General features: G+C 44.4%; 1 protein-coding gene across 4 annotated transcripts; it reads right to left on the bottom strand.

The window, feature by feature from the left end:
* Positions 1–570: 570 nt before the first annotated feature.
* LOC136706884 (5'-AMP-activated protein kinase subunit gamma-2-like) lies at positions 571–26,341 on the bottom strand. Of its 4 annotated transcripts, none has more exons than XM_066680585.1 (16): positions 25,699–26,341; positions 22,823–22,867; positions 19,833–20,088; positions 9,752–10,002; positions 8,812–8,863; positions 8,181–8,290; positions 7,910–7,991; positions 7,216–7,274; positions 6,182–6,227; positions 5,867–5,921; positions 5,622–5,748; positions 4,915–5,080; positions 3,214–3,251; positions 2,679–2,825; positions 2,455–2,548; positions 572–2,137 (listed from the first exon to the last, which is right to left on the bottom strand). In XM_066680585.1, exons 1-16 carry the CDS (start codon positions 25,783–25,785, stop codon positions 2,106–2,108), a joined length of 1,647 nt encoding a protein of 548 aa, XP_066536682.1. In that variant the 5' UTR covers positions 25,786–26,341; the 3' UTR covers positions 572–2,105. The 4 variants fall into 4 exon arrangements, with proteins under 4 accessions (XP_066536685.1, XP_066536682.1, XP_066536683.1 ...); XM_066680586.1 differs by lacking the exon at positions 25,699–26,341 and adding an exon at positions 24,208–24,478 and having other exon boundaries at positions 573–2,137; XM_066680587.1 differs by lacking the exon at positions 25,699–26,341 and adding an exon at positions 23,683–23,854 and having other exon boundaries at positions 573–2,137.

The following is a 26,341-nucleotide window of genomic DNA, read 5'->3' as shown; positions in this document are numbered from 1 at the left end:
TGTCTGATCCACTCACACCAGCACAACACACACTAACACACCACCACCACCACCACGTCAGTGTCACTGCAGCACTGAGAATGATCCACCACCACATCACACCTGCTCTGTGGGGGTCCTGAGCGCTGAGGAACAGGAGAGAAGGTGGGTAACAACGTATGCAGAGCAACAGGTGGACTACAGACTGTAAATGTAGAACTACACAGTGCTTCTGTGTGGTCAGCGGAGCTGAGAGACAGGACTGTGAGTGGAGAATATTACAGTGCCACTCCTCTCTCGGTTCACTCACTTTCTCCAGTATTCAAGCCGTCTCAGCCCCTCGTTCTGTTCTCTCCTCTCACTGTCATCTTCTCATCCCTCTTTACTCCCATTTCTCTCTCGTCTATCCCTTATTCGACCTTCCTTTCACTCTTATTCTCTCCTTTTCTCCCAGCACCCCCCCCCCCCCCTTCATTCCCTCGTTTTCTGCAATTCCCTCCTTCTTCCTGTCTTCTCTCCACCCCGTCTGACAGTCTGGGCTGGGCAGAGCTGAGAGATGGAGCCTCTGTTGGTGTCTTGGAGTACAGGATAAAAAATACAAAACAACAGCGGCACCTTGTGGACCTTCCTACACCCGCAACAACGTACTTCACACGTCCATCCTCTGTACTCCCTTCATCCTGATCAGGGTCACAGGGGTGTAGACAGTGTAAGACAGGAGCACACTATCACACACATTTACCCAGTCACTCACACACATGTAGACAGTCTCACACACACTCACCCAGTCAAACACACCTGTGGACAGTCTCACACACACTCACCCAATCACTCACACACACTCAGAACTGTGGACACACGTCTGAACGTATTGTGTATTTGAAATCTCAATTTTAAAAATAACCTTTAAAAATGTGTGCTTTCTGTTCAAAAACATGTCCACCACCTCTAGATAAAATAAAGCAAATAATAAACATTTAAATCCTCTTGAAATGTGCAGTCATTAAACAGGACTGGGCTGTTTTGCATATGTAAATCAGGCTTTCTGAGTTTTTAATATTTACAGCAGAGCAGACGGTCTGCAGGGGGTCACTCTTCTGATATCGAACCTGTTTCTCAGAAGACCCACAGCAGACGGCAGTTACAGATACATTCAGCGACTGCAGACAGCAGACGGAGCAGATACAGAGACCTCTTTCAGAGAGAAGCTGACCAGTGGATCTGTGCCCTCAGTGTCCCATGCACTGGTCAGAAAAAACAATCAAATTTATACAGCAAAAAATAAAAAAAAAATGAAAAAAACCTAGAAAAATAAAGCTCTTTCATATAGATATATAAACACACACAGTCTCTCTGAGGGGTTTAAAAACTCCAGCAGGCACTGCTCTGTCTCATCCACTCATACCAGCACAGCGCACACAGTGGAGCTGAGGAACCAGAAGGTGAGAGAATAAGTGACAAAGTGAGTGAATGAGGGAAAATGTGTGTTTCCTACCACTTTCAAAAAAGTTATAGTGCAGTTTCTGCAGTGCTGGGCCCAGAGGAGCAACAACAGAGGCTCTACTCTCCCTGTTACAGGATTGTAAAGCATCACAGTGATATTGAGGCTGTAATTTTAAGATAAAGATATTACCTAGCGTTACTTTAAATTGTCTGGGGGTTTCTGATTCATACGTCAACCTTCTGGACTGAGCATGATTACTTTGCTGTTTAATGTATGTACAAACCATTTTCATAAACCATTCTTCACACAGCTGTAACATCTGTCCACATCACAGCTGTGAGATTAGACCATGCCCCCCGCCAAAAAATCCAAAAAAAAAAAAAAACCCATATACTATGTTTCTAATGTAAATCCAGCAGCAGACTCTTAGGATTGGGCCACAACGGACCTCAGAGTTCATCAAAACACAGTGAGTGATGCTGATGACCGTACGTGTGTCCATTCTCACTGCCGCTGCTAAACGCACCCGGAAAAAAACATCAGCAAAGGCCCAAATCCCATCAAAGTGCATCCAGTCGATTTCTCTGAGAGTCTCACACAAACAAACCCCGGACGGGGACGTCCAACTGGACCGGTTCTGTCCTCAGTGACCTTCTGCAGTGTTTATATGTCCACTCACTGGTCACTCTGTGGTGCCTTCCTCTCTGCGTGCCCCTACAGAGAGAACATCACACAGGTTGCAGACGCACAGTGATGTTAATCCAGTGTGTTACTGTTTTACAGCGAGCTGTCTTTCCTCATGTTTGCTTTTTAATCATTCATTCATTCATTCATCTTCTGTAAGCACTTAATCCTGAGTCACCCTGGGTCTGGAGAGTACACTGGGAGCACACACTAGACAGTGCATCACACACTTACACACTCACACCTGTGGACAGTGTCACACACTCACCCAGTCACTCACAGAAAATCCCTGCACTTTCTTGGATGTGTGATGCTGTGTGTGTGTGTGTGTGTGTGTGTGTGTTTACCTGAAGGAGTGAGGACGAGTGTCTGGAGGATATCAGACAATGAGATAATTCCTTCAATCCTGGAGTTATCGTCCACTACCACCAGCCTGTGCACCTGGACAACACACAGCTTCACTAAGATTACCATTATACGAGAGACAGAGAGAGAGGAACAGAGGCTGAGAGGAAGAGGAAAGCTGAGAGAGAGAGAGAGAGAGTCCGGATTGAGTCTCTCACAGCCTCACCTCGGCTTTGACGATCCTGTCCACGATGGTGTCCAGAGTTTCGTGCCGTTTACACTTCATCACACCCTCGAAATACTGCGAGCGATGCTGAAGAGCCTGGGTTACCGTGATGTCCAGGTTGTTGTAGGTTTTCTCCGCAGCCAGGTTCTACACACACACACACACACAGAGCCATACTATCAATGTCCACACACCGGTCACTCTGTGTTAGTGTGTGTTGTGCTGGTGTGAGTGGATCAGACACAGCGGTGCTGCTGGAGTTTTTAAACCCCTCAGAGTCTGGACTGAGAACAGTCCACCGACCAAAAACATCCAGCCGACAGCGTCCTGTGTCACTGATGAAGGAGTAGAGGACAGCCGACACACACTGTGCAGCGACAGATGAGCTACTGTCTCTGACTTTACATCGACAAGGTGAACCAACGAGGGAGGAGTGTCTCACAGAGTGAACAGAGAGTGGACACAGGGTTTAAAAACTCCAGCAGCACTGCTGTAAACTTTTAGTAACAGTTTGAGGATCTTAAGAAGAACTTACTATGACGTCAAACTTGGAGTAGATATCCACAACCTTCCCTGCAAGAAAGAGAAGGATGTAGAGGTCAGTGACTGAACACAGTGAGGATACATCAAAGCAAAGCCCTGAGAAGTCTACAGACACTTTTTTGAAACTCTCTTAAAAAGGTGTCATATACTTACTCTTCTCCACAGTGGAACACTGTTCTGTTTCTTAATGAAACATCTGTAACCTGCTTAGGTCCAAACCCCACGAGCCCCACAGCAGTGTTCTCCCCCTGTCTAAACAGCCCTGTTCAGAACACCCTCTTTCAGCATCTGTTCCTTTAAATGATAATGAGCTGCTGGCAGTTCACCCCGACCCCGAGCACACAGCAGTGAGGAGCGAGGTTCTTTCTTCTCCGTTTTTATTTCTCCATGCTTGTGGTGTTTGTTTTGCTGCGTTTAACCTTGTCTTTGCGCTCTCACAAACACGAGTTCTGCGCTGTGATTGGACAGACTCAGACGAGGGGGCGGGACAATTCTAACGTCTCTGCACTTGACTCTGTGTGTGTTGGTGGGCTGCAGATCTACACATTAATGTGAACATTATGATGTTTTCACAACATATCCCCCTTGACTCAGTCTTAGTCTTAAGTCCAGGAGTGTTTGGTGCTGAAATTAGCCGAGGTGTTTACAGGGGGATCGTGTTTTATTCCGGGGAAAGCCCCTCCTGAAGCTTTCCAAACATGTGCAGAGATGGATTACAGCGCTCTGAAGGGGGACAGCAGTTTTGTTATGATTTTATTACTCGTAGGTGGCAGTGATAAACCAAACCAGTAATAAAACCAAATGTGCTGTTGACGATTAGAGCTCTGTACTTTATAGTGGCTTTACACCTGTGTGCAAAAGCTTCCCTCCACTGGGGGGTGTCCCACACAGCAGGGGTTCTCAGTTTAGCCAGATATCTGAAGTCAGTTCCCTTCCACACGAGAAGAGTTGAGGGTCATTGCTATTGGACAATCCCCAGCTGAGTATAACTGCTTTCTGGAATGAGCCCAAGAGCCAGTCCCATTTATTTTACCCCTCCCCCTTGTTTCTGAGTGTCCTCTCACCCCTTGGAGCTGAGTTACAGGGCGCAGTGTTTTAAATCTCCCCCTACGAAACTGGACAACCCTTCAAGACCCTGATACGTCATCAGAACACAAATAAAACAGAGCAGCGCTTCATTCCCAGGCGACTAGCGCCACTCTGTAGCAGCTCTGCACCAGTCTGCAGTGATATCAGAGGAGCTGCTGGACTTTAGTTACATTTAGGGCCACAATCAGAGATTACCCCCCTCTCCTCATTCCTCTGTGAAATGGAGCTCAGTTCAGATTCTCATTCTGTAGATCCTTAACTGTAGATCATTAAACTCTATGAGCCCCAGTGTGTTATCTGAGTTTAAAGGAGGAAATACTGATATCTGTGGGTGTCTTTGGGCGCTGCGTAGCGTCTTGCCGTTGATTCACAAGGCGTCATAACCCTCCGTTTGGAGCATGACTCTGAAAAATGTGTTTGAAGAGCCATGTCGCCCTCACACTTCACCCCACCCCTTTCTCCCAACAAGAAATGAGCCCCCACCCACAACCAGGGGAAATTGACGGGGAGGGGCAAGGTATAAAATGGGATTGGGCCTAAGCCTACAATTAAAATATGGAAAACTATTGGATGTGGACACGACTGAAACCCGGACAGTTCTCACCAGCTGTGTCTACCACGGGCAGAGCGGACACTCTCCTCTCCACGAAGAGGCTGAGGGCTTGGATGATGGCCGTGTCCGGGCGGATGACTGCGATGTTGGAGTAGGTTCCGATGCCCAGCTCCCCCAGCGTCTGCTTCATAAACTCCGGCTTGGGCATCTCACACATCTGAGAGCAACACCAGGACGTTAACAACCCAGTACACTCCAGTTTTTCACACCCTCACCCAATCACACTCACCCAGTCACACCTGTGGACAGTTTCATACACACACTCACACCTGTGGAAGGGAAAGTTGAGTCACACGGCTGAACGTGTTCTCTGTTGTTCCTCTGCCGTTTGCAGGGTGTGTGATGAATCGTTATGTATTTTGACTACATTATTTTTCCAAAACACTACCTAGCCTCATATCTGAGACCCCATGTGGATCAACTGACATCGCACAAAGACTCAAACTCTTCCTCTGGGACCAGCTTGGCGTCCCATGCAAAAGGCACAGTCCCATTTTTGTTGATTTAAATGACATTTTGTGGCTGTAGACTGACAGACGTCTGCGCCGTGTGTTTGGGCTCCACGCCTGCTACGCTCTCACCTTTCTGTTTCCTGTCCCCAGCGCTGGAAAGTCCCTAATAATAATATTAATACATAGAGCGCTTTCTTTAACAGCAGTTGTTTACAACACAGCACACGTTCGGTCGCCTTCACTTACAAAGAGCTGCAGGAACTTGAGCATCCTCTTGTGTGTGAGGATGTAGAGCGCGTTCCCTGTGACCGGATCAATCACTGGCAAGCGGTGGATCTTGTTTTTGATGAGTGAGTAAACAGCATCGTATATGCTGCAGAGACATACACACACACACACCAGGTGAGAACAACATCCCAGAAGCAGGGTAGTGTTTGGAACAGATGGATATATGAGAGAGTGAGTGAGAGAGAGAGAAAGAAAACATTCACCTAGCATCAGGAGAAATATTCACCAAAGGCTTAAATGTTTCCTGTAAGTAGAGTTCTGTGGAAAGAAAGAAAACACTTGCATTTAAAACAAAACGTCTGTCCTCTTTACGGGAGACAAACATGTTCCTACATCAACGTCACAGGACACTGTTCCCAAAAACAGACAAAACATTTTCTAAACATTTGTAGACACCCCCACAAGTGTGGGCTGGTGAGGTATGAGGCCCCCAGCTTGAAGCTATTGAATGAGCTGTGTCCGCAAACTTCATTGGGGTCCACTTTCACTAACCATAAGACTACAGTGAAAACACTAACCTCTCCACGTCTCGATCTTGTGCTCCTCCAGCTCATATATCTGAACCTGACAAGACGAAAAGACAAAAAGTTCAGTTTCCACCAGTAAAAGAAGCACTTTTTTTTTTTTTTTTTTTTTTTACAGCTGCAGCATAATAGCACTTTGCCACTGCAGGGTCCCGACTCGACTTTTCTTGTTTAGTGGCTGTTCTCTCGTGGTTCAGAGTGAGTCGATTAGGGACTAAACCGTGGCGTGTAAACCTTGCAGAGCACTGATTGTCCAGAGAGAGTCATCACTCTACGCCACGCAACGCAGACGTCCAGCACCAATTCTCCATCTGTAAAATCTCCAGCTGCAGCAGAGATCACATTTGTTTTTATCCGACTCATGACGGCAGCTCGTAAAATTACACCATGGTCTTTTGAAGAGGTTCAAACGCTCCTTGGATCAGTGGTTGATGAAAGAATCCAGCGAGAGATGGACGCTGCAACAAGGAAGGAACAAACTCTACTGATCTGTCTGAACTGATGACGGAGCTGTGTTCAGTCCCAAACAACAACAACAACATGGCAATACACCATGAGTGTCTCACCACCGAATTCCTTGAATTGATTGGGGTTGTGCATATGTGGTACATCTCTATATTTAATGGCTGTGGTCAAAATACAATCCATACCAAGAGCCCTTCAAGCCTCCTGTACAGCTTCAGACCCAGGATCCTTCAAGATACACAGAAGACAAGCATCCACACTTTTATTTTTGTCCTGTTACATTAGTGGGGGAAGAACTCCACTTGGTAGTTCAGCAAAGTCACTCTCTGTCTTCAAACACAGACTGAACACACATCACTTTCTGAGGTTTACCAAAACACTCTCACCAAATCTGACCCGACAGCCCAGAGCAAATGAGTTTTTTAGGCTTCACAGTGAGATTCACAGACACAGACGAGGGACTGTATTGTAGCCGATAGCTTCCCTCTGGAAGTTTCAACAAGATGCATCTCACACACTGCAGCTTTAATGAAGATAAAAATGAATGCATTTACAACACTCACTAAAGGGGACTTGTAGTATCTGTGCAGTATGATGATGAAGTCTGTGATGGTCAGCATCCCTAAAGAAAAAAATCATAAAAATTAATCAGTGTCTTTTTTAAGATTTAAATTTCAAAGTATGAATAAATGCATTATTTATGTAGCTGTGATTTTATTTGCAGGGCGGCAGGTTAGTGTCACAGTCACACAGCTCCAGGGATTTGGAGGTTGTGGGTTCGATTCCCGCCCCGGGTGACTGTCTGTGAGGAGTGTGGTGTGTTCTCCCTGTATCTGCGTGGGTTTCCTCCGGGTGCTCCGGTTTCCTCCAAAAACACACGTTGGTAGGTGGATTGGCAACGCAAAAATGTCAGTAGGTGTGAGTGAATGTGAGAGTTTGTGTTGCCCTGTGAAGGGCTGGTGCCCCCTCCAGGGTGTGCTCCCACTTTGCGCCCAGTGATTCTGAACTGGATAAGGGTTACAGATAATTAATTAATGGTTTTATTTGCTCAGAACTGACCCTAAAGACAGATTTTTCACTTTAAAATATTGCACATTTACTGCTCCACATCTCAAACCCGGGGGACATTTTACCCCCAGTATCTACACTTGTCATTGGTTTTAGGATTCATTTTGAGGAGGTATAGGGCACATCTACAGGGAATAAGAACACACGTGTGTGTGTGTGTGTGTGTGTGTGTGTGTGCGTGTGCCTTACCCACAAAGCTCTGCCTCTTGGTCTCCCACAGTGGAGCAGCCCTTACTCCATTTGCGACCAATGCAAAGAACGCTTTCTTTACCTGAAGATCACAGGAACAGAGTTACTCTGTGATTCATATCACAGTCACCTCTTCATGATTCAGACCTAGGGCAATACTCCTACATTACACCTGCCTGTATCTCTCTCTGTAACATACTTACATTCTAATAGTTTATAACCTTATAGTCTTTCACCCATACCTGGAATAGGTACACTGATAAACGCATACCTGTAGTGTGGTGTCGAAGACCACTAGCTTAGAGCTGGTGGGGATGAGGTCATAGCACTTGTGAGACTTCATAAAGCGTGCGTACATATTCGAGTCCGGCTCCTTGGAAACTGAAGGAAAAAGAGAAAAGATTGTTTTCACAGCTCAGTTGACATCAAGTGCAGAGACTTTAGAATGGCGCTGGACCGGCATTTATGTGAGAGCGCAAAGACGAGGTTAAAGCAGGAAAACGGACATAACGAATACGGAGAACTAAGAACACTGAGTAAAAACAGAGAAAACGAGAACCGAGAAGAAAGAGAACCAAGCGAAAACAGCTAAAAACCAGAGCTTCTGCTCCTCACTTCTGTGCGCTTGGGGTCGGGGTGAACAGCGGGCATTTAAAAGGAACAGGTGCTGAAAGTGGCTGAACAGGGCTCCAATGTGGAGAAGAGGGAGGATATATCCCCGTTTAAAATGTGAAAATACATTTCTGAATAGAAGTTACTCTAGAGGGAGGGCTAGCTTAACCTAGGGTGCGTAGTTACACTTCAAACAGGATTGAAATGGCTTGAAATCTCCACTTTCTACTCATTGTACTTCAAAATACGTCTTACTCCATTATCTAAATTCCCCCCTCTTGGTCACTCACCTTCATCGTCCAGTTCGAGCTTCTCCAGCATGCCTTCTGCCACTCCGCTGACCTGTGAATGGAGGAAAGTGTATTAATAATTAAGACAAGAGCAAAGAGTACAGACAAGGGGCAGAGCTCAGTAATTTAACACAGGGAACCTGCTCTGGTCTTGGTTCTGTTAATAAAAACAGATCTTTTCTTCTCATTCTGTGGCTCAGAGAAACCCAAGGGCAGAGAGAACTTTAGTCCTGAGCTTCTCCCAGTTCTGAGTTTGCCCTTGTGGCTCCACACGTGGGACACATTACACACAGCAGGTAAAACATTCACAGGAACACACACCCACTCAAGCCTTTCATCTCTTCTAGTGCAGAAGTGAGTAAACAGTTAAATCTGGCCGGAGCGGACCAAGTCCAATCCCTGAGGGACAGCCACTTTTTGCCCAAAGTTGTTTAAAACTGATTCATAATTTTAAATACCCACTACACGGCCCAGTCAAAATAATACATCCCAATCCATTTGATCAGCTTTATCCAACAATTACAGACTGTAGCTTCCCTGTTGCTCTGCATACTTTGTCAGCCCCTTTCCCCCTGTCCTTCAGCGCTCAGGACCCCCACAGAGCAGGTGTGATGTGGTGGTGGATCATTCTCAGCACTGCAGTGACACTGACGTGGTGGTGGTGTGTTAGTGTGTGTTGTGCTGGTGTGAGTGGATCAGACACAGCAGTGCTGCTGGAGTTTTTAAACCCCTCAGTGTCTGGACTGAGCATAGTCCACCGACCAAAAACATCCAGCAGCACCTGCTGTGTCTGATCCACTCATGCCAGCACAACACACACTAACACACCACCACCACGTCAGTGTCACTGCAGCGCTGAGAATGATCCACCACCACATCACACCTGCTCTGTGGGGTTTAATCAGTTAGTGCCTATACTAAAGAGGCTAAAAGCACTCACCGAGTAGGAGGTGGGGCTCAATGTGGTACTGAGTGTGGCAGGGGCGGGGCTTAGCACAGAAGATGAGGAAATGGGAGGTCTGCTGGAGCTGGGGTTAAAGCTGAAGCGCTGTCCAGTGTCCGGTGGAGAAGACAGAGACCGAGCTCGTTTTTCCTCCCCTCCATTGGCAGCGCCACTGGGGGCTTCCAGCGAAAAACTGGGGGGGCTCAAGCTCTGTGTGGGCGTACTGGGCGGAGACGAGCGTCCAGAGGCTAAACAAAGAAACAAACAAAAAAATATAAATACGGAGTTGGACGAGTAGGAATATACGGAGATGACAAATCACAACTCATATACATATATATATATATATATATATATATACATATATATATATATATATATATATATATATATACACAGAATGCTACACCCCACCAGAGGGCGCTGTAAACTTGAACCATGGTGAAGGCAGCAGCCTACTCAGCAACAAAGACCAGAATCTCCTAATTAGCCAATTAACATCTTAGCTGGAAACCAGTTTCCTGGTTTACTGGGAAACTGAGGAGGGTTTGGAATTAATTGATTATGAGTTAATGCCTAGTGTTAGAAATAAACAAAAATTAAAATAAAAATAAAACTCTCTTATCATAAAATGTGTGTGGCTTATAGCCCCGCCTCCATCTCCACAATAGCCCCGCCACTCTCCGTGTTGCTGAGGAGATCAAAGACCATTTGCAGTAAAGCACATTGTCTGATTTTGATACTACACTGGTAAACAACGTCTGATCAGCATTATTAATGTTAATGGCCAGTAAATTAATGTTGAGTGTAAACGTGACATGTCCTAATTGGAAGAAGATCCGATCCCCATACTTTGGATTGGCGAGAAAAGCAGGAAAATTTAGGACTACATTAAGTAAATGTGATATCTATAGATTAAACTCAGTTATTTTGAGATGAAAGTAGTGATATTTAGAGTTTAAAACAGTTATTTTGAGACTGAAATCATATTTTGAGCTTAAAGTCAGTTATTTTGAAATTAAAGTCATAATATATTGTGAATAAAGTCACATTACCAGACTCCAGATTCCTACAGTGAAAACACATGTGCATTATTCACTGTGCAAAAGAAAGTGTTTTTTACTTTGTAGTCAACAGTGACTTTAGATTAAAGTTGTGATCATTTGAAAATGTAAAATTTAATCAAAGAGTGGCCCCAAAATGGCTTACTACACTTTCAGAACAAAAGGTACAGTAGAGGTAGATTATTGGTCACTAAAAGGTACAAATAGTGTAGTGTATCTTTAAAAAGGTACAACAGTGGTGTTAAATTCCAGTTGTGTTTATCTAAAGGTTCATTACATTCTCTTCTCCAGAAGGAGAGGGGGATATCTAACTGTGGAGAATAAAAGAACTGGAGATGAAACGGGGCGAATGAAATCAACACAATTTGTTGGGCCAGACAAAGGTCTGGGACCTAAAAACCGGACGTCTGGACACACAACTGTGACCTGAACACAGTGATTGGATGTTAATGCCAAGTGTAAACACAGCTTTAGTCAAAATCAAAATGAGAACAACTGAAGAATTGTATCCCTCAGCAGCGAGTGTGAAAGGGCGGCGAGTTGCTGGAATCTCTGCTATCTCCTGACATTTAGCCATGCTCTCCCAGCTGTCTGTGTGTGTGTGTGTGTGTGTTACTGTGTTAGCTTCTTATTTTAGCCTCACCACTGCTACACATTCCACAGGAGCAGATAAAGCCAGGCCTGAACCCTGCGCTAAGCTGCTCTGAGGTCTCAACTACCCTTTATTTGCTAAGCCTTTTGTTTGGATTTAGTCCTGAGACTTAGACCATGATTTCCTCTTAAAGCTGTTTAAAGTCAACTCAGGGACAGTATTCCCACATTAATCCATATTTATTCCAGTCTTTCCCTAATCTGTTTCCCTAGCATTCCTCTATAGCATTTGCAATGTTATATTAGCGGAAAGCTAAGGAGTGTTTATTCAGTTTCTAAACAGTCACTGACTTGCGATAGGTTTGATTTCTAGGTTTGATCATTTTACACTGATTTTCAAGATTAAAACCACTGACAGCTGACATTTTATTCAGCATTAATTTCAGTAGCTGATTTTGATTGAGTTTGAGTCTTATGCCTGTTGATTAAAATGTGTATTAGTTTTAATCTCATTTGTCATTTAATTAGTTAGTTTTATGCCACATAATCTAAAAATATTTTAGTGTATTTCTAGTCTGATATATATATATTCTTTTTAATGCTTTTACTTTTTTAGATGCATTATTTATAACTATCAATAGACAATAGCTAAAAATACATTAATTTCCAAAATGATAGAAAGAACATGGCCAATTTTTTCTTCAAATACATTCTGCATTTATTTAACATTATCAAGAGTCGACTCCAAGAGATTCTAAACTCTGAATCATTGGTCAATAGATAAGGGCGATTCGCAAGATTGGATTCTTTGGGAGTCAACTCCTCTTCACGAAACCAACTGTCAGCTCTCGTCGCCCCGGCAACAGCAAACAGACAGCGTTTTCCTTGAGGAAGACCATAATATTCTAACTTTGTCTATAATGTTCAAATCCTGAAATGAACACCACCCCTCCTCCCTACACACAGAAAATTTCAACACTGGCCTCTAGGGTCTAAAACTGCAGCTGAAATCTCACCTCTCCTTTTCTCCGAAGGTCTGTGTGAAGTAGTAAATATAGCTTCATAGAGTTTCTTTACGTTTCACAACACCGGTGGGTCAGCAACTTCTAATGACCACAATTAGAAGAGGTTATAGTGTCCAAAGAGCCACTGGATACACCCTGCGACATTATCATAATGTTATGAAACTTTCTAGGAAAGACTGCTCAACAGCATCTGTTTTTAGACTTCAGGAAAGGCAAGAAAAAACCTCCACCTAGGCCTGTCACTGTAGCCATTTTTTTAGTCGATATATTGTCCCAGAAATAATTGTGACAGATTACATTATTGCAATTTTCAGACCTTTTTATGCCACTGACAAAGATAATAATAAAAAAATAAAACATAAATGAACGAAAACCACTGTTTTTAAATAAATCCAAGCAAAACCAGAGAAAAGAAAAACGCGGCTAAAACACAGGTGACGTTCATTCTCACGTAAACAAAACGCAAAAAACACAATGGACAACACTGAATTCAACAAAAATTACTGAGGAAATGTTCGTATATGGTATGATGAGACACTAAGGTAATTGTTGAGATAGATGCCCTTTGCACGCCCTGGTCATCAGACAGTTTACTTTTGGGAACTGATATGATACGTGGTAGCATTCCAGTCTAAAGAAGACCATAGAAAACCTTCTAGATCTAGGCCTAGATCTTCTGTGGCAAAATGGCTGGGGCTGTGGCTGTGTTACCATGGCAACTGCATCTCCCATTATGGATCTGATAGGACACTTAACTGTCAAGAGTCCTTTACTAAGAAAAGGAAATAGACACAAAAGAAGAACCACAGCGGTTTGTTTGGACCACAGTAAATGTGTAACTTAGGTGTAAAATACAAGGGATACGCAACATTATGTTATTTGCCGGCTGTTTGGTTTTTACACACTTTTAGAGGCAAAAAACACTCACCAACCCCTCACCAACGGTGAGGGGTCAGTCTTCAACCAGAGGTCAGCCAGCTTCTCTTACAATATTACAATAAAGCAGTCTCTCTGTCTCTCGTCTAGGCCAGCTATCTTATTAAAGTCGGATCTACAGAAACAAACTGGAGACTGAATGGAGACCAAACACTAAGATCCCGTCTTAGAAGAGGCTACTGTCTAAGGTCTGTGACGTGCAATTCCACCAATATTTACAAATTTCTACACAATCAGATAGTTGAGATGTGTTGAAGAGGGAATGCTCAGAAGTGTTCACAATGGTGATGAATGGAACCAGACGTCCACTTCTTAAAGCTCCTCTTAGAAAAGTCACTACATAAACTGGTTATGAATACATTTTGTGATGTGCACTGAAGACATGGAGACGCCTGGTTCCCTTCACCGCCGCTGAAAAGACGTCCCAAAGTTTCCTTCAAACTTAAACACTTTGTCTCAAACATTTAATGCCTCCATTAGCCAAATGATCAAGAGTTCAGCGGCGTGAATGCCTAGTCTGTCAAAGACAGGGTTCTGGGTCTTTAACAGTTGTTAGGAGGTCCCGTAAACCTAGGTAAAGCTGAAAACCAAATGTCAAACACTAATATATGTGCACACTAACTCGGTGCAATATGCATATCACCGCTGTCCAATTAAAAACCTGTTTCTCTGTGTTTGTGTAGTTTACAACGTTTGGACACTGCACCTTTCCTTCACACTGTGTGAATATTTCATGATGAATGCACCAATAGAAACGCTCCAAAATGCTCTGAATAATTTTTTTTTTTTACACTGACTTCCACTGGGAGTTAAAGATACTATTTTAGAGACACGTTTTTCTTGGAACAGTGAAGGTATCTTTCACATTCTTTATTTTATGATAAATTTGTCTGTGTTTAATTCTTAAAATTACAGCTCCAAAATCATTGTGATGCTCCACTGTGCTGTAATACGGAGAATAGGGCCTCTGTTGTGGTCTGGGCTCAGTATCCTTTTGAAGGAGGGTAGGACTCTGGCTCTAAAGGGTTAAAACAACACATCTCACTACAAAACCACTTCTGCATCATGCACCATCACCGTTTGCCTTTTCTGCTTCTGTACCCGTCAGACTCTGGGGCTCGGACTGCCTCCTCCTGCTCAGCTGATCCGTCTCTTTACGTTTCTTGCTCCTCCGGAAGCTGCCGAACCTCTTCAAAGGGAAGGACATGTCTCAGCCTCTGGACGACAGAACGCGCCCCTCGGAGTGGAGATCACCAGGCGGTTCGGGTGCTTTCTGAAGATCATGCAACCTGGAGAAAGGTCAGAAACTCTCAGATGGTCTCTTTGAAGGTAACTCTGAGTCATGGAGATTAAAGAATTTGTCCAGAGGAACGTATACGTCCTAAAGCTGGTTGTAAATCTCTAGGACGTTGCCATCGTGTCCCAAGGTGGCGGAGGATGTTATTGGACCTTTGGGATCATCCACAGGGACAAATCCCACTCTAAAGACCTTCCTCAAAGCTTGGTTCTGAGCTCTCTAGGGAACTACGGACCTACGCCAAGGTGTTGGAGGAGGTTTTGGGATGGTGGGACTCTTCTAGTGACAGGCAGCTAGTGATTGGTTGTACAATCTCCAAGCAATCAATGTCCTACCCCAGGATACCATGGTCCAGCTCCAGTAGCAGGATCCTAATCCTTGGTTGTACAATCTCTGGGCATTTACCATCCCATCCCGATGATTTTGGACAACGAATGTCTTCACGTCGTTAATCCCTGCTTGTAGGACATTAAGGCATCCCCAGGTCCTGGAGCGTACCCACGGAATTCTTTTTAAACCCTTGGGAAAGGAAACCTTTGCTGTTTCTCCGTCCAGTCCCAGTAGGTTTCTGCAATGTAAACTCCACACGTCATGTCTAAGAACCTGTTCTCAGAACTGATGCCAGCTCGGCCGGAGCTGAGGGCAGCGTTCTCCTGCTCTTTCCGCTGTAAATCGCCAGGTGCCACTGCATGCCTGTTTAAAATAGCCCATACAGCAGGGCAGTGTAAAAGGAGACCAACCAACAAGAGCCAGCTCTGCCCAGTCTCCGGCTCAGCCAATCACCCGATCCAGTCCTGGTTCCAGGACACTCCCACCGTCCTGCATGGTCCTAGCACCTGACCATGGATCATACTACTTCTCTAGCTTCTAGTGTCCTTCACACAATGAGTTTATCTGCAGTCTCCTGGTCCCTTTTCACTTTAGCCTTTAATTAAACCAAGTCATCAAGTTCATATTCTAATCTACTTGCCAAAAAAAGTGGCTTCCCTGTCTTTGCTTTTTTGGCTTTGACCAAACGTATTGACCTTATATTCCTGGTGTTCACAGAAACCTATAAATCAACCTCCATTCTCCTTCCAACCTAAAGAAAGCCCCCAGGTGTTTGTGTCTGCTGAGAAACGGAAACAATCACAAATTAACCAATGATGCTGCTGCTGTTTGGAGAAATTAGATTCCCCAAAAAAGTATTTAGGTGGAATAAAGTTTAAAAACTACACGTACTTAGATAAGTTAGTGAAAAAAAGTCTTTAAAAATACGTTGACAGAAAAAAAAGCATTGGTCATCCACTTCACTAGAGGGCAGGGTTGCAAACACAAAAGGTCCTAAAAATGTGCTCCTGAAAATAGCAGAAAATCTTGTTCCACTTTTGGGATTGGCACTAGGGGGTGCACTGACCAGTGAAACCCCCAGAGGGGTGGACATGGGGAGAAACCACACACCAGACCAAGATCCTGGAGCTCCACTGCGCCACCTTGCTGCCAAAACTGATGGAAGGTAAAACGTGGATGGTAAAAACTGTAATCCTCAACATAGTTGAAGAATCTGTGAATGAAATTAAATATAGTAAAAAAAAAAAAACAGCAACTTTATAGCAGAAGGAAAAAACCCTTCTTAAATTTCAATGGAAGTCAACGTAGAAAGATTTTATTCATTTATAGAGTCATTTTAGAGCGTTTCTATTGGTGCATTCATCATGCAATATTTAGGACAGCGGCTGTGTTCAGATGATGTATTAAACTACACCCACATACAGAGATACAGGACAGTGATGATATGTATTCACTTTGCCCTTATCTGCACACGTCTCGCCATCCAATAGCAGTGGTTCCATAAATGGACAAATATTCCCGCTCCTGTTGGAGGGCGAGAATTCCTCAGATAACATTCCTGCTCTGGAGGAACGGGAGAACGCAGACATGGCGGCAGACGTGAAGCTCACTTGAGGCTGACAGGTCACAGTATTTAAAAAAAAAAAAAAAAAAAAAAAAAAAAAAAATGGAGGCAGTAGATAGGTACACACTGTTAAATAAGTCTAAGGCCAGACTGGGTGTTGATGGTAAAGCTTCTCTCATTCAGACTGGGTCACAGTGCCCCCTAGTGCACAAATAAGGAACAGCACTGATTTTAAGTGCCAATTTTGCTGATTAAACGCATTTTAAAAGGGATACAAAATTCAATATTAACACATTCTTTACTTCAGTAAGGTTCTCTATTATTCATAGCAGGTGTTAGAACATTGCTGTGAGGATTTGATGTTGGAGAATGTGTTCCGGCCCTTCAACGCATACCAAAGATACTCTTGACCTTAAGGGGTCACCACAGAACTACTTCTAACCCTCTCTTGGATTAAAAAAAAAACATACTGGGTCAAGAGCAGTTGCTTCTCAGAGACGTTGTCTTTGGCAAAGTAGACTCTCTTTAGTCTCTGTGACCCTTAGTTACCACCTCCACCCTCATAAACCCATTCCCCTTCCATACTGCTATTGTACTAGGTCTTAACAAAACCCCTGTAGAGACTGGTCTCCCCTCACCCTGCCCCTCTTTGCACAAAGGTGACAGTTTAGATGTATATAAAAGTATATATATATATATATATATATATATATATATATATATATATATATATATATATATATATATATATATATATATATATATATATATATATTAAAAAATATATATACTAACCCCCCCTATAATCTCCTGCCATTCTCCTCCTCCTTCATCATCCCTCAATCTCCTCTTCTCCCTCCTGCTCCCTTCCCCCATTTCACATCATTGCTTCTGAGACACTGCCTCTTTTTACACACACTCACATGATTTGGTTCCTCCTCCTGCTGTTTATTAGTACCACTTACTTTTCCTGTCCTTGTGTGGCCACTTTTTAAATGATGTGTCGCTGCCATTAACTTTTAAAAAGTTAATATTCTTCATGAAATGGTCAAATGTGTCACTTTCAACATCTCATTCGTGTTGTGTTTTATTGTGACTAAAATATGGGTCTAAGAGGTTTGTTAATCATTGTATTCTGTATTTATTTACGTTTTACACAGCGTCCCAACTTTTTGGGAATTTGGTTTGTGTAGAAGACCCTACAAAAAGACTTTGTTAGACCGGACTGGACTTTTGGCCTGGTGACAGACTGTGATCGACTCTTCCTGATGAATTTCTAACACCACCAAAAACATCACTGTTGTAGCGTGGTCTCTTATGAGCTTCCCGTTTCTTCCATGTTGCAGGAGTTACAGAGCTTCACTGCCTGGTTAATTCAGGAGCCTATGGTCACTAGCTGAAAGCTGAGTGTGGGTGGGTGGGGACTGGAGGGCAGTGGAGTGATGGAGCCCCATCCCATACCTTTGGGGTGAGTTAAAGTTACTAATCCAACTTTGAGGCCAAATGTGGGCCGTAAGAGAACTGCTGGAAACATCTGCACTAATGTCTGGCTGCTTCAGCTCAGCCTCAGCTCCACTTTATATGGGCCAGATGTGAGGTGTTGTGAACCAATCAAAAGCTGGTCCACAACTGGTCCCCAGAACACTCGGCAGCGTAGTTACTGAGCCATAAGACGCAAGAGAGACACAGATTTGGGAGAAAAACTTTCTTTCTCTTATTGGGTGAATCAGGAGTATCAGATTGCTGACAGAGTTAAAACTAATACCCATTCTACAACACACACACAGAGAGTTCCTCTTTATCAGTGTTACACTGCTCTGCAGAAGTATCTGGGCTTAAAAACAGGAAACATTTGCTCAGCCTCAAAACTTTTTGAGAGTTTGAACTACAGCAGTGTTTTTAGAGCCGTACTCAGACATAACACTGATAAAAGAGAGAGAGAGAGAGAGAGAGCGAGAGAGAGGGAGCGAGGGGCGAGAGAGAGAGAGAGAGAAGCGAGAGAGAGGGAGCGAGGGGCGAGAGAGAGAGAGAGAGAGCGAGAGAGAGGGAGCGAGGGGCGAGAGAGAGAGAGAGAGAAGCGAGAGAGAGGGAGTGAGGAGCGAGAGAGAGAGAGGGAGTGAGGAGCGAGAGAGAGAGAGGGAGTGAGGAGCGAGAGAGAGAGAGGGAGTGAGGAGCGAGAGAGAGAGAGGGAGTGAGGAGCGAGAGAGAGAGAGGGAGTGAGGAGCGAGAGAGAGAGAGGGAGTGAGGAGCGAGAGAGAGAGAGGGAGTGAGGAGCGAGAGAGAGAGAGGGAGTGAGGAGCGAGAGAGAGAGAGGGAGTGAGGAGCGAGAGAGAGAGAGGGAGTGAGGAGCGAGAGAGAGAGGAGCAAGAGAGAGAGAGAGAGAGAGCGAGAGAGAGATGAAGCTCTAAGACGTGGATGTGTGTGTTCGGACGGTCAGAGTGGAGAGTCGTGTTAGTGCTGAGGCGTTCTGTGTGCTTTTATAAACCCCTGTGGGTTCCTGAGTGAAACACAGAACCCCTGATGGTGTGATGTGTGTTTAAACCACAGACTTAATCCACATAAAAAACACAGGTGTGAACACACCCAGAACGTATTCATTCAGATTCACTCCAGGAGGCAGACGCACTGTCTGTGTATGATGAAGGTGGCTACAGTGGTTATAGTCATGAATGAATAAACGATTGAATTAACTTCTGTAACTATGTTTTCAGAAACGTCCCCCCGTTCCAATCGAACCTGCACCAGTTCCTCTGCACTGCTCCCGTCTCAACCATCAAAGCCTCACTAACCACAGCATGAACCCAGCGCTTCCGCCTCAGGGTCCTGACAGGAACAAACAACAGGAAGCTGCAGTTCCTGCTGACCTAGAATCAGTTCCTTTCACCTGCTGCCTAACCGCAGTCCCCCAGCCCTGATCCCAGATCAGCCCAGAGAACACTGCATGTCAACAAAGCTCACCACATCAGCCTGGTAAAGTGATGACACAGTTTATTGTGGTGTGGTGCTCAGACTGACGCTCAGATTCAGTTCAAAACTGTTAAGCTTCTCTTTAAAGCAACGCTAGCACTAGTTTGTACTTCTACCTTAAAATTACAGCTTCAGAATCATTGTGATGCTCCACTGAGCTGTAACAAAGAGAATAGAGCCTCTGTTATTGCTACTCCAGGCTCAGCACTGCAGAAACTATAATTGAGTGTCCAGTCTGGCTGAAAGCGGCAGGAGATATCGAGCTGAAACAGAATGATTTTCTGAGCATGCTCTGTGCTGTTACCTTTGCGGCTCCTGGAGAAGAGCTTGATGCTGGAGGGGGCGGAGCTAGAGGACGAGCGGAAGATCCCACTGAAGCTGAGGCGGCGAGGGGACTTCGGGGGGGACTCCTTGAGGGACATTGGATAAGGGAACACAGATTTCTGCGACTCTGGGCTCGTCCTGGGTCGTACGGGAGCCGACATTGGGCTGGACGGAGGGAAACCTGGACCCCTGGAGAAAAGGCTGGATGAGGAGCTGGATGAGGAACTCTCCTCAGCCTGGATGGGAAGTAAAAAAAAAAGGGCAAGGTTCAGGAGCTTAGATTCACATTTAATCAAACATGAGAAAACATTGTAGCATTTCTACACTTCTGGAACATTGCTGTGAGGATGTGATGGCATTCAGCCACACAAAAAATGACAGAGGTCAGGTGCTGGTGTTGGATGATTATTTTTGATTCACAAACACCACTCTGACTCGTCCTAAAGGTACTGGATGGAGCCCTATCTCCATAATGAGCATGGCAAACCTCGACTCATGTACAGCTGCTCCAGAGCATCTCATTCATTGTCAGGCAATCAGCCAAAAACAAGAGGCTGCATACAAACTGCATGTGGCCAAAGTTTCTATTCTCCTGGGAGGTCTTTACACTAGATGTAGTTACGTTGCTGTGAGGATTTGATGGCAGTGAGGCCAAAGGGCGAAGGCTTCACAAAGACCAGAGTCTGACCCTCAGAGCTTTGACCTTCCGGCTGCTGGAACACACTCGGCTTGTGTTTTGTTTGATCAAGAGCCCAAGGCTTTTCCAGCTCCCTTGTTTTTGCCGGGCTGTTTTCTCTGGCCTGGATTCTGTTTACTCTGGATTACGACGCAGTTTCAGGTCGGGTGTAGATCCGTGGAGTGGATCTAATGGATTTTTGATTCCTACAATGAGATTTTGTGTCAAAACTTTGAAGTTGCTTCAATATTTTGCGCAGTTCATTTGCCCCCAAGACACTTCAAACTGAACTATTTTTAAGGTGTCTCTAAGCTGATTTGCATCTTTAACTGTGGTTCTGATAGTAATTCAGTAATTCTTTTATATAGTTATTGTCTGTAGCTATGATATTGAAGGTTGTTGCTGGGCCATTGGTATGGTATTGCAGGTGGTTGCTAAGGTGTTTCTTTGCCACTGCTATGATATTGCAAGTCATTGCTACGCTGGTGCTTCAGTATCCACGGTGGTTGGTAAGACATTGCTATGGTATCCAAGGTAGTGGCTAAAGTGATGGTCAGCTGTTGCTAATGCGTGCAGTGTTATTACTACTGAGGTGTTGCTAGATGGTTGCCATGGTATCCAGAGTGGTTGCTAAGGTGCTGCTAGGCTGTTGTGACTGTATACAATGTGATTACTTGAGCATTGCTAGGTGGTTGCTATGGAATCCAAGTCAGTTACTAAGTTGTTGCTACATGGCTGCTATGTTATCAAAATTGGGTGCTGAGATGTGGCAAGTTGCTAGTTATTAGTGCGTCCTTGTAATTATTAACGTGGTATTGCACTTGGACTTAATGCCTGTTGTGGAAATAAATAATTTTATAAAATCTAGATTTTGATAGAGTTTTAAAAGGTTTGTTTGCATTCATTTTAATTTTTCCTTCTACTTATATTATAGTTTATATATTATATGACTAAAATAATCCATAATAAAAGTCCTTATGTTTACAGTGACATTCCCTGCTCTGTCTTCATGCTGTAGTGTTTTATTGAGGAAGTTCAGTCGAGGAATTCACACCTCTCCCCTGAGCCAATCGTACTCTAAGAGCAACAAGGCCAAACAACACACACTCACTCTCTCGCGCTCTCTCTCCTGCCTGCACTGTACAGCGTGTTTGGACACGCCACATGTTTATCTCAGATATATCACCCTGTGCAATGTTCCAGAACACCTCCAACACCGTCTGATAAGGAGCCGCAGAAACGGAGGAGATATGATGAGGGGATGTTGAGAGAGAGCTCCAGAGAAACTCAGCCGAGCAGAGAATCCCTACATTCACCAAAGGTTCAGTGACTCAGCGGAGGAAAATAATCACCGACCACAAACAAACAGAGCGAGAGACGACGTCAAAAACAGCAAACGCCAGCATTCTCAATGTTCTCAGGCTCTGAGCGCCTCCAACCTCCACATAAACAGGGTTAACATATTAGAGATTAATAATCAATAAAGAATCATTATCAATTAAATGTAAGAATTACTTCTCGTCTGCTGGTGCCTGCCTGGGTTCTCTGTGCATTTTCCTTTGAGTTCCTTTTTTTTAGCATTTTGTATTGTATTATATACAAATATAGTATTATTATTATATTTAAAACTTTTTTTTATTAATATAACATTGCAAATGGTCCAATCTGTTAGTCATTTTCATGTTTAAGCCATAAGCAATCACGGAGTCAAGTTTGTTACAGTAGTAGTCTTTTGGTGCCGTATTACAGAGAACCTTTGTAGTACCATAATTTTTAAGAATGTAGAGCAGTTAGCAAAATGCTACATCCAATCACGTTAGCCAGAGCAAGCTCTGATAATCAAATGTGACATTTCCTCCAATTATAAATTTCTAACACCCCCCGCAGACAGAGTGAAACAGTCCCACTCTGAGAACATTGCTCGGTTCCTGCTCAAATCATTTAAAAATAAGAATCAGAATCACTTAATTGGCCACTGTGCTGCACACAGAGGAATTTGTTCTCTGCATTTAACCCAATCCATGCAGTGAAACACACATTTACACTCACTAGTGAGTGTAGTCCAGTCCCCTAAACACCAGGCCACGGTCCTGGCAGAGGGTCTGTTAGGTTTGGTATTTTCTGTCACTTCCCAAACTTCTGATTCCTCCCCAGAACTATAAGAAAAGCTTTCTTTTTTTTTTCCCCAGACTTTTCGGTGCACGGCTCCGCGGTTTCTAAAGTCGGGAAATTGTTACTATAAAGGGTCCCACTGTAACAAATGTTTATGGGATAAATAGAGGAAACATCTGTACCTTATCACATCTGTCCGGCTCCGGAGACGCAAACGGACCCAGTTCCTGTGGAAACAGAACGAACAAAAAGCACTTCACCAGTCTGTCAAACCTTTGTATCTTTATTCACTGTCTGTTCTCTCAGCTCCACTGACCACACAGGAGCACTATGTAGCTCTACAATTACACACTGTAATCCTTCTGTTGCTCTGCAGTTAGCAACATTTCTCCCTGTTCTCCCCCACGCCCAGGATCCTCACAGAGCAGGTGTGAGGTGGTGGTGGATAATTCTCTGCGCTGCAGGGACACTGACGTGGTGTGTTAGTGTGTGTTGTGCTGGTGCGAGTGGATCAGTGCTGCTGGTGTTTTTAACCCCTCAGTGTCACCATTGAAGAACAGGGAGAAAGGAGGCTGTTGGTACGTTCTTTACAAAATTATAACACAGTGTGAAGGAGTTAGATGAAGTATCAGGTGAGAAGATGAAAATGGGAGGTAGTTGTGCTGATTGTGGTTAATGATTCTAATAATTATCATCATTATTACAGGTATTAATAGGGATCATTTATGGTCTGAGTCTGATGTTAGGAGCTCATTAGGTGTGTTTTACAGCCCTTTGCTGAACTCTGAAACTAAACCCTGCCCTCACTGCAGGAATTAATCTGTCACTGAGTGAAAACCTCTCTCAGTCTGAGATGGCTGTAAGTATATTATCAGAGGATGGAAACTATTTCTAGGTGTTGTGATCCAGTGGAAGTGTCTTAAAAATACAAAACCCCTGTCATGGGTTGGGGGGGGGGGTAGACTGCCCGCCTGTTCTAACACAGACAGAGCCTCAGGAACATCCAACAACTCAAACTCGAAAGCGTAGGGTAAACTCCAACCTGGAACAGTCCGGCTTGGCCTTAAGCGAGAGGGCACTTTTCATCCTGATCTCACCAGAGGTGGGATACAAACTGCTGTTACCCAGTGGGTACAGCACTGGCTCTCAATGTTGAGAGAACAGGGTTCATATCCCACCTCACAGGAGAGTTGAGTGTAGTGTTCTGGGTTCCGCAAAACGCAGGCATTCACTCGCTTAAGGGCAAGGCCTCCCACTTCCTCCTGGTTAGAGTTTCTCCTCGGAAGGGGTCCCCACGTTTCAACTTTGGGTTTCAGGAGGCCCACAGAGTCTATGTGGTAGTGCAAGCTGAAAAGGTGTGACACCCTGTGGAAACACCAAAAACACCATGAAATAATTTGGATATTTGTAAAGAATTAATGCAATAAGTAAAATAATAGTGGTTTAAATATCGTTTAAATCCATTCATAATAAAAGGTCTTCAGTTGAGAAAGACAAGGTCAAAGCTGTAGAGTAGCTGTTATCTGGAGTCTAAAGTACAACGGGTCATAGGAATCAAAACACTTGCCACAAAGGATGTGTTACTTTTAAAGACAAAGCGCAGGGGCTTCAAACACAGCTCGAGCGTTTCACAGGAAGCGACCAGCTTTATCTCTGCTTCAGATAACCAGAGCAGCAGCGTGATTCAGTTTCCCCGTCTACAGCACAGTTTCAGCCAAAACAGTGACTAATTACACGTTACTCTCTTCACAGCTTCAGAAAGTTACACAGAAGTCTCAGCAACTCGCAGTGTTTACTGTGTCCACACACTGCCTCAGTTCTTCTACTACCCCGCAACAACTCCTCTATTCCACCTTAAATGGTGCAACAATGCAGTCACCTAAAATAATCACTGTTCAATTATCACCGCCCCGCCTTAAATGCTTCAAAACAACACAGGCACTTAATTATGTCCCACTGTTCAGTTTTTCCTGTTCAACATTAATTAGTGCAACAGAACACTACACCTCATCTGTTCCGCCTTAAAGTGTCGCACAGAACACAGGCACTTGAAAGTACCACTGTTCAATAAGTCCTGTTCCACCTTAAATGATTCCATGCATCTAAAAGCAGGTACCATTCTTCAGTTTTTCCGTTCCACCTTAAGTAGCGCATCAGAACACAGGCGCCTGAATTTGAATGTAGACTTCTGTTCCACCTTAAACTAATTTAACTGCTGCACCATTTCTACCGTTCTACTTCAAATGGTGCACCTTAAGGCCCCCATGAATGTGAATTCGGCATTATTTTTCCAGTCCACCTTAAAAGGCACAACAGAACACAGCCACCTGAGGAATGTGTTTGATTGGTTCCTGAATCTGCCCCAAAAACTCAGCACATAAAGCCTTTAAAACAACACCATGGGTGTGAAAGGATGTGGAGCTGGAGAGAGGGAGAAACAAGATACAAAAGACTCTTCGCGTGCTCCTCTTGGACTCCCACCTCACTCCGCCACGGACAAATGTCCAGAGTCTGTGTATAACCCCGTGAGTCTTGTTGGAGTTGCAGCGTGCAACTCCAAGATAAGTCCAAGATTTGGACTTATCTTCACGTGAGGCTGATTATGCTAAACATACACCAGAAGACTTCAAAAAGACGGTGTTAACGTCCAACTGTGTTCCCTAAAGGTACATTACATTCTTTCTCCAAACGGAAGAGGGGGATACGGTACAGTTATGTTCCCCTGAGGGTACCCCCACCGTCACACATTTTCTGACAATGCAAGACTCCCCAATTGTCTTTAGATGAGTCTTTTCAGAGTCTTCTGGTGTCTGCTTAGTATCACGCCGCACAACTGTGCATTTTAAAGAAATGAAGGTGGCCATTTGCATCGTTTAAATTTCACACCGTGTTAAGCTGGTGAGTTTAGGACCCGGTAAAGTGTAAAGCCCCCCCCGAGTCTGTCCAGACACTGAGTGAATTTAACTAGTCTCTCCGTCCTGAGCGCAGCAGGGTGTAGTGCTAGTGATTAGGGAATAGTGAGAAGTTAGTGGTTTGGGACGTAGCCCACGTCTCTCACCGGCAGAAACAGGCGCAGGGCTCTCTTCTTCTTCTGGCTCTTTTTCGAACTCTCTCTCTTCTTCGAGTCCATCTCCGTGCTCCCCATCTCTCTCTCCCTCCCTCTCTCTTCTCCTTCCCTCCCTCTTTTTCCCTAACTGTCCTTAACTTTTTCCTCTTCCTCTACTCACTCCTTCCCTCACTGTTTCTCTCCAGTCGTCTTTCCTTTTTCATCCACCTTTTCTCTTTATTTCCGTCTCGTTCTCACCTTCTCCTTTTCCTAACCATCCCTTTTCTTTTTCCTCTTGTTTTTCTTCACTATTTCCTCTTACCCTCTCCTTCACTGTTTCTCTCCTGTCGTCTTTCCTCTTATCCACCTTTTCTCTTTATTTCCGTCTCGGTCGCGCGAGGCTCTGAACTTCAGTGACAACAAACTCCACGGCCTTGTTCTGTCTCTCTGTCTGTCTGTGTGTGTGTGTGTGTAACGCACGAGGCGAACTCTTTCTTTACGGAAGCACGGGCGAGCTCGCGGGACCCCAGCTGCTGCTCCTCGCGCCGAGACGAAACATCCGCGCGCCTCCGCCCATCGCGAGCCGCACTTACAACAAACAGACAAATAAACAAAGTCAACAAACAAAGTGCCGCGGAGAGAAGCGTCAGCAGCG

This window comes from Hoplias malabaricus, chromosome 9, assembly GCF_029633855.1.
Source record: "Hoplias malabaricus isolate fHopMal1 chromosome 9, fHopMal1.hap1, whole genome shotgun sequence".
Classification (NCBI taxonomy): domain Eukaryota; kingdom Metazoa; phylum Chordata; class Actinopteri; order Characiformes; family Erythrinidae; genus Hoplias; species Hoplias malabaricus.
Note: the sequence above shows the minus strand (reverse complement) of the source record. Positions and strands in the feature narration are given on the sequence as shown.

Bases quoted from the DNA above. Each gene is read 5' to 3' on its own strand.
- LOC136706884 (XM_066680585.1), bottom strand. From the start codon at position 25,785: ATGGGGAGCACGGAGATGGACTCGAAGAAGAGAGAGAGTTCGAAAAAG. The intron at 10,003-19,832 runs GTAACAGCACAG...TTCTTTGTTTAG, and splicing joins CTTCTCCAGGAGCCGCAAAG to CCTCTGGACGCTCGTCTCCG. The intron at 2,549-2,678 runs GTGAGGCTGTGA...TGTGTTGTCCAG, and splicing joins ACAGGATCGTCAAAGCCGAG to GTGCACAGGCTGGTGGTAGT.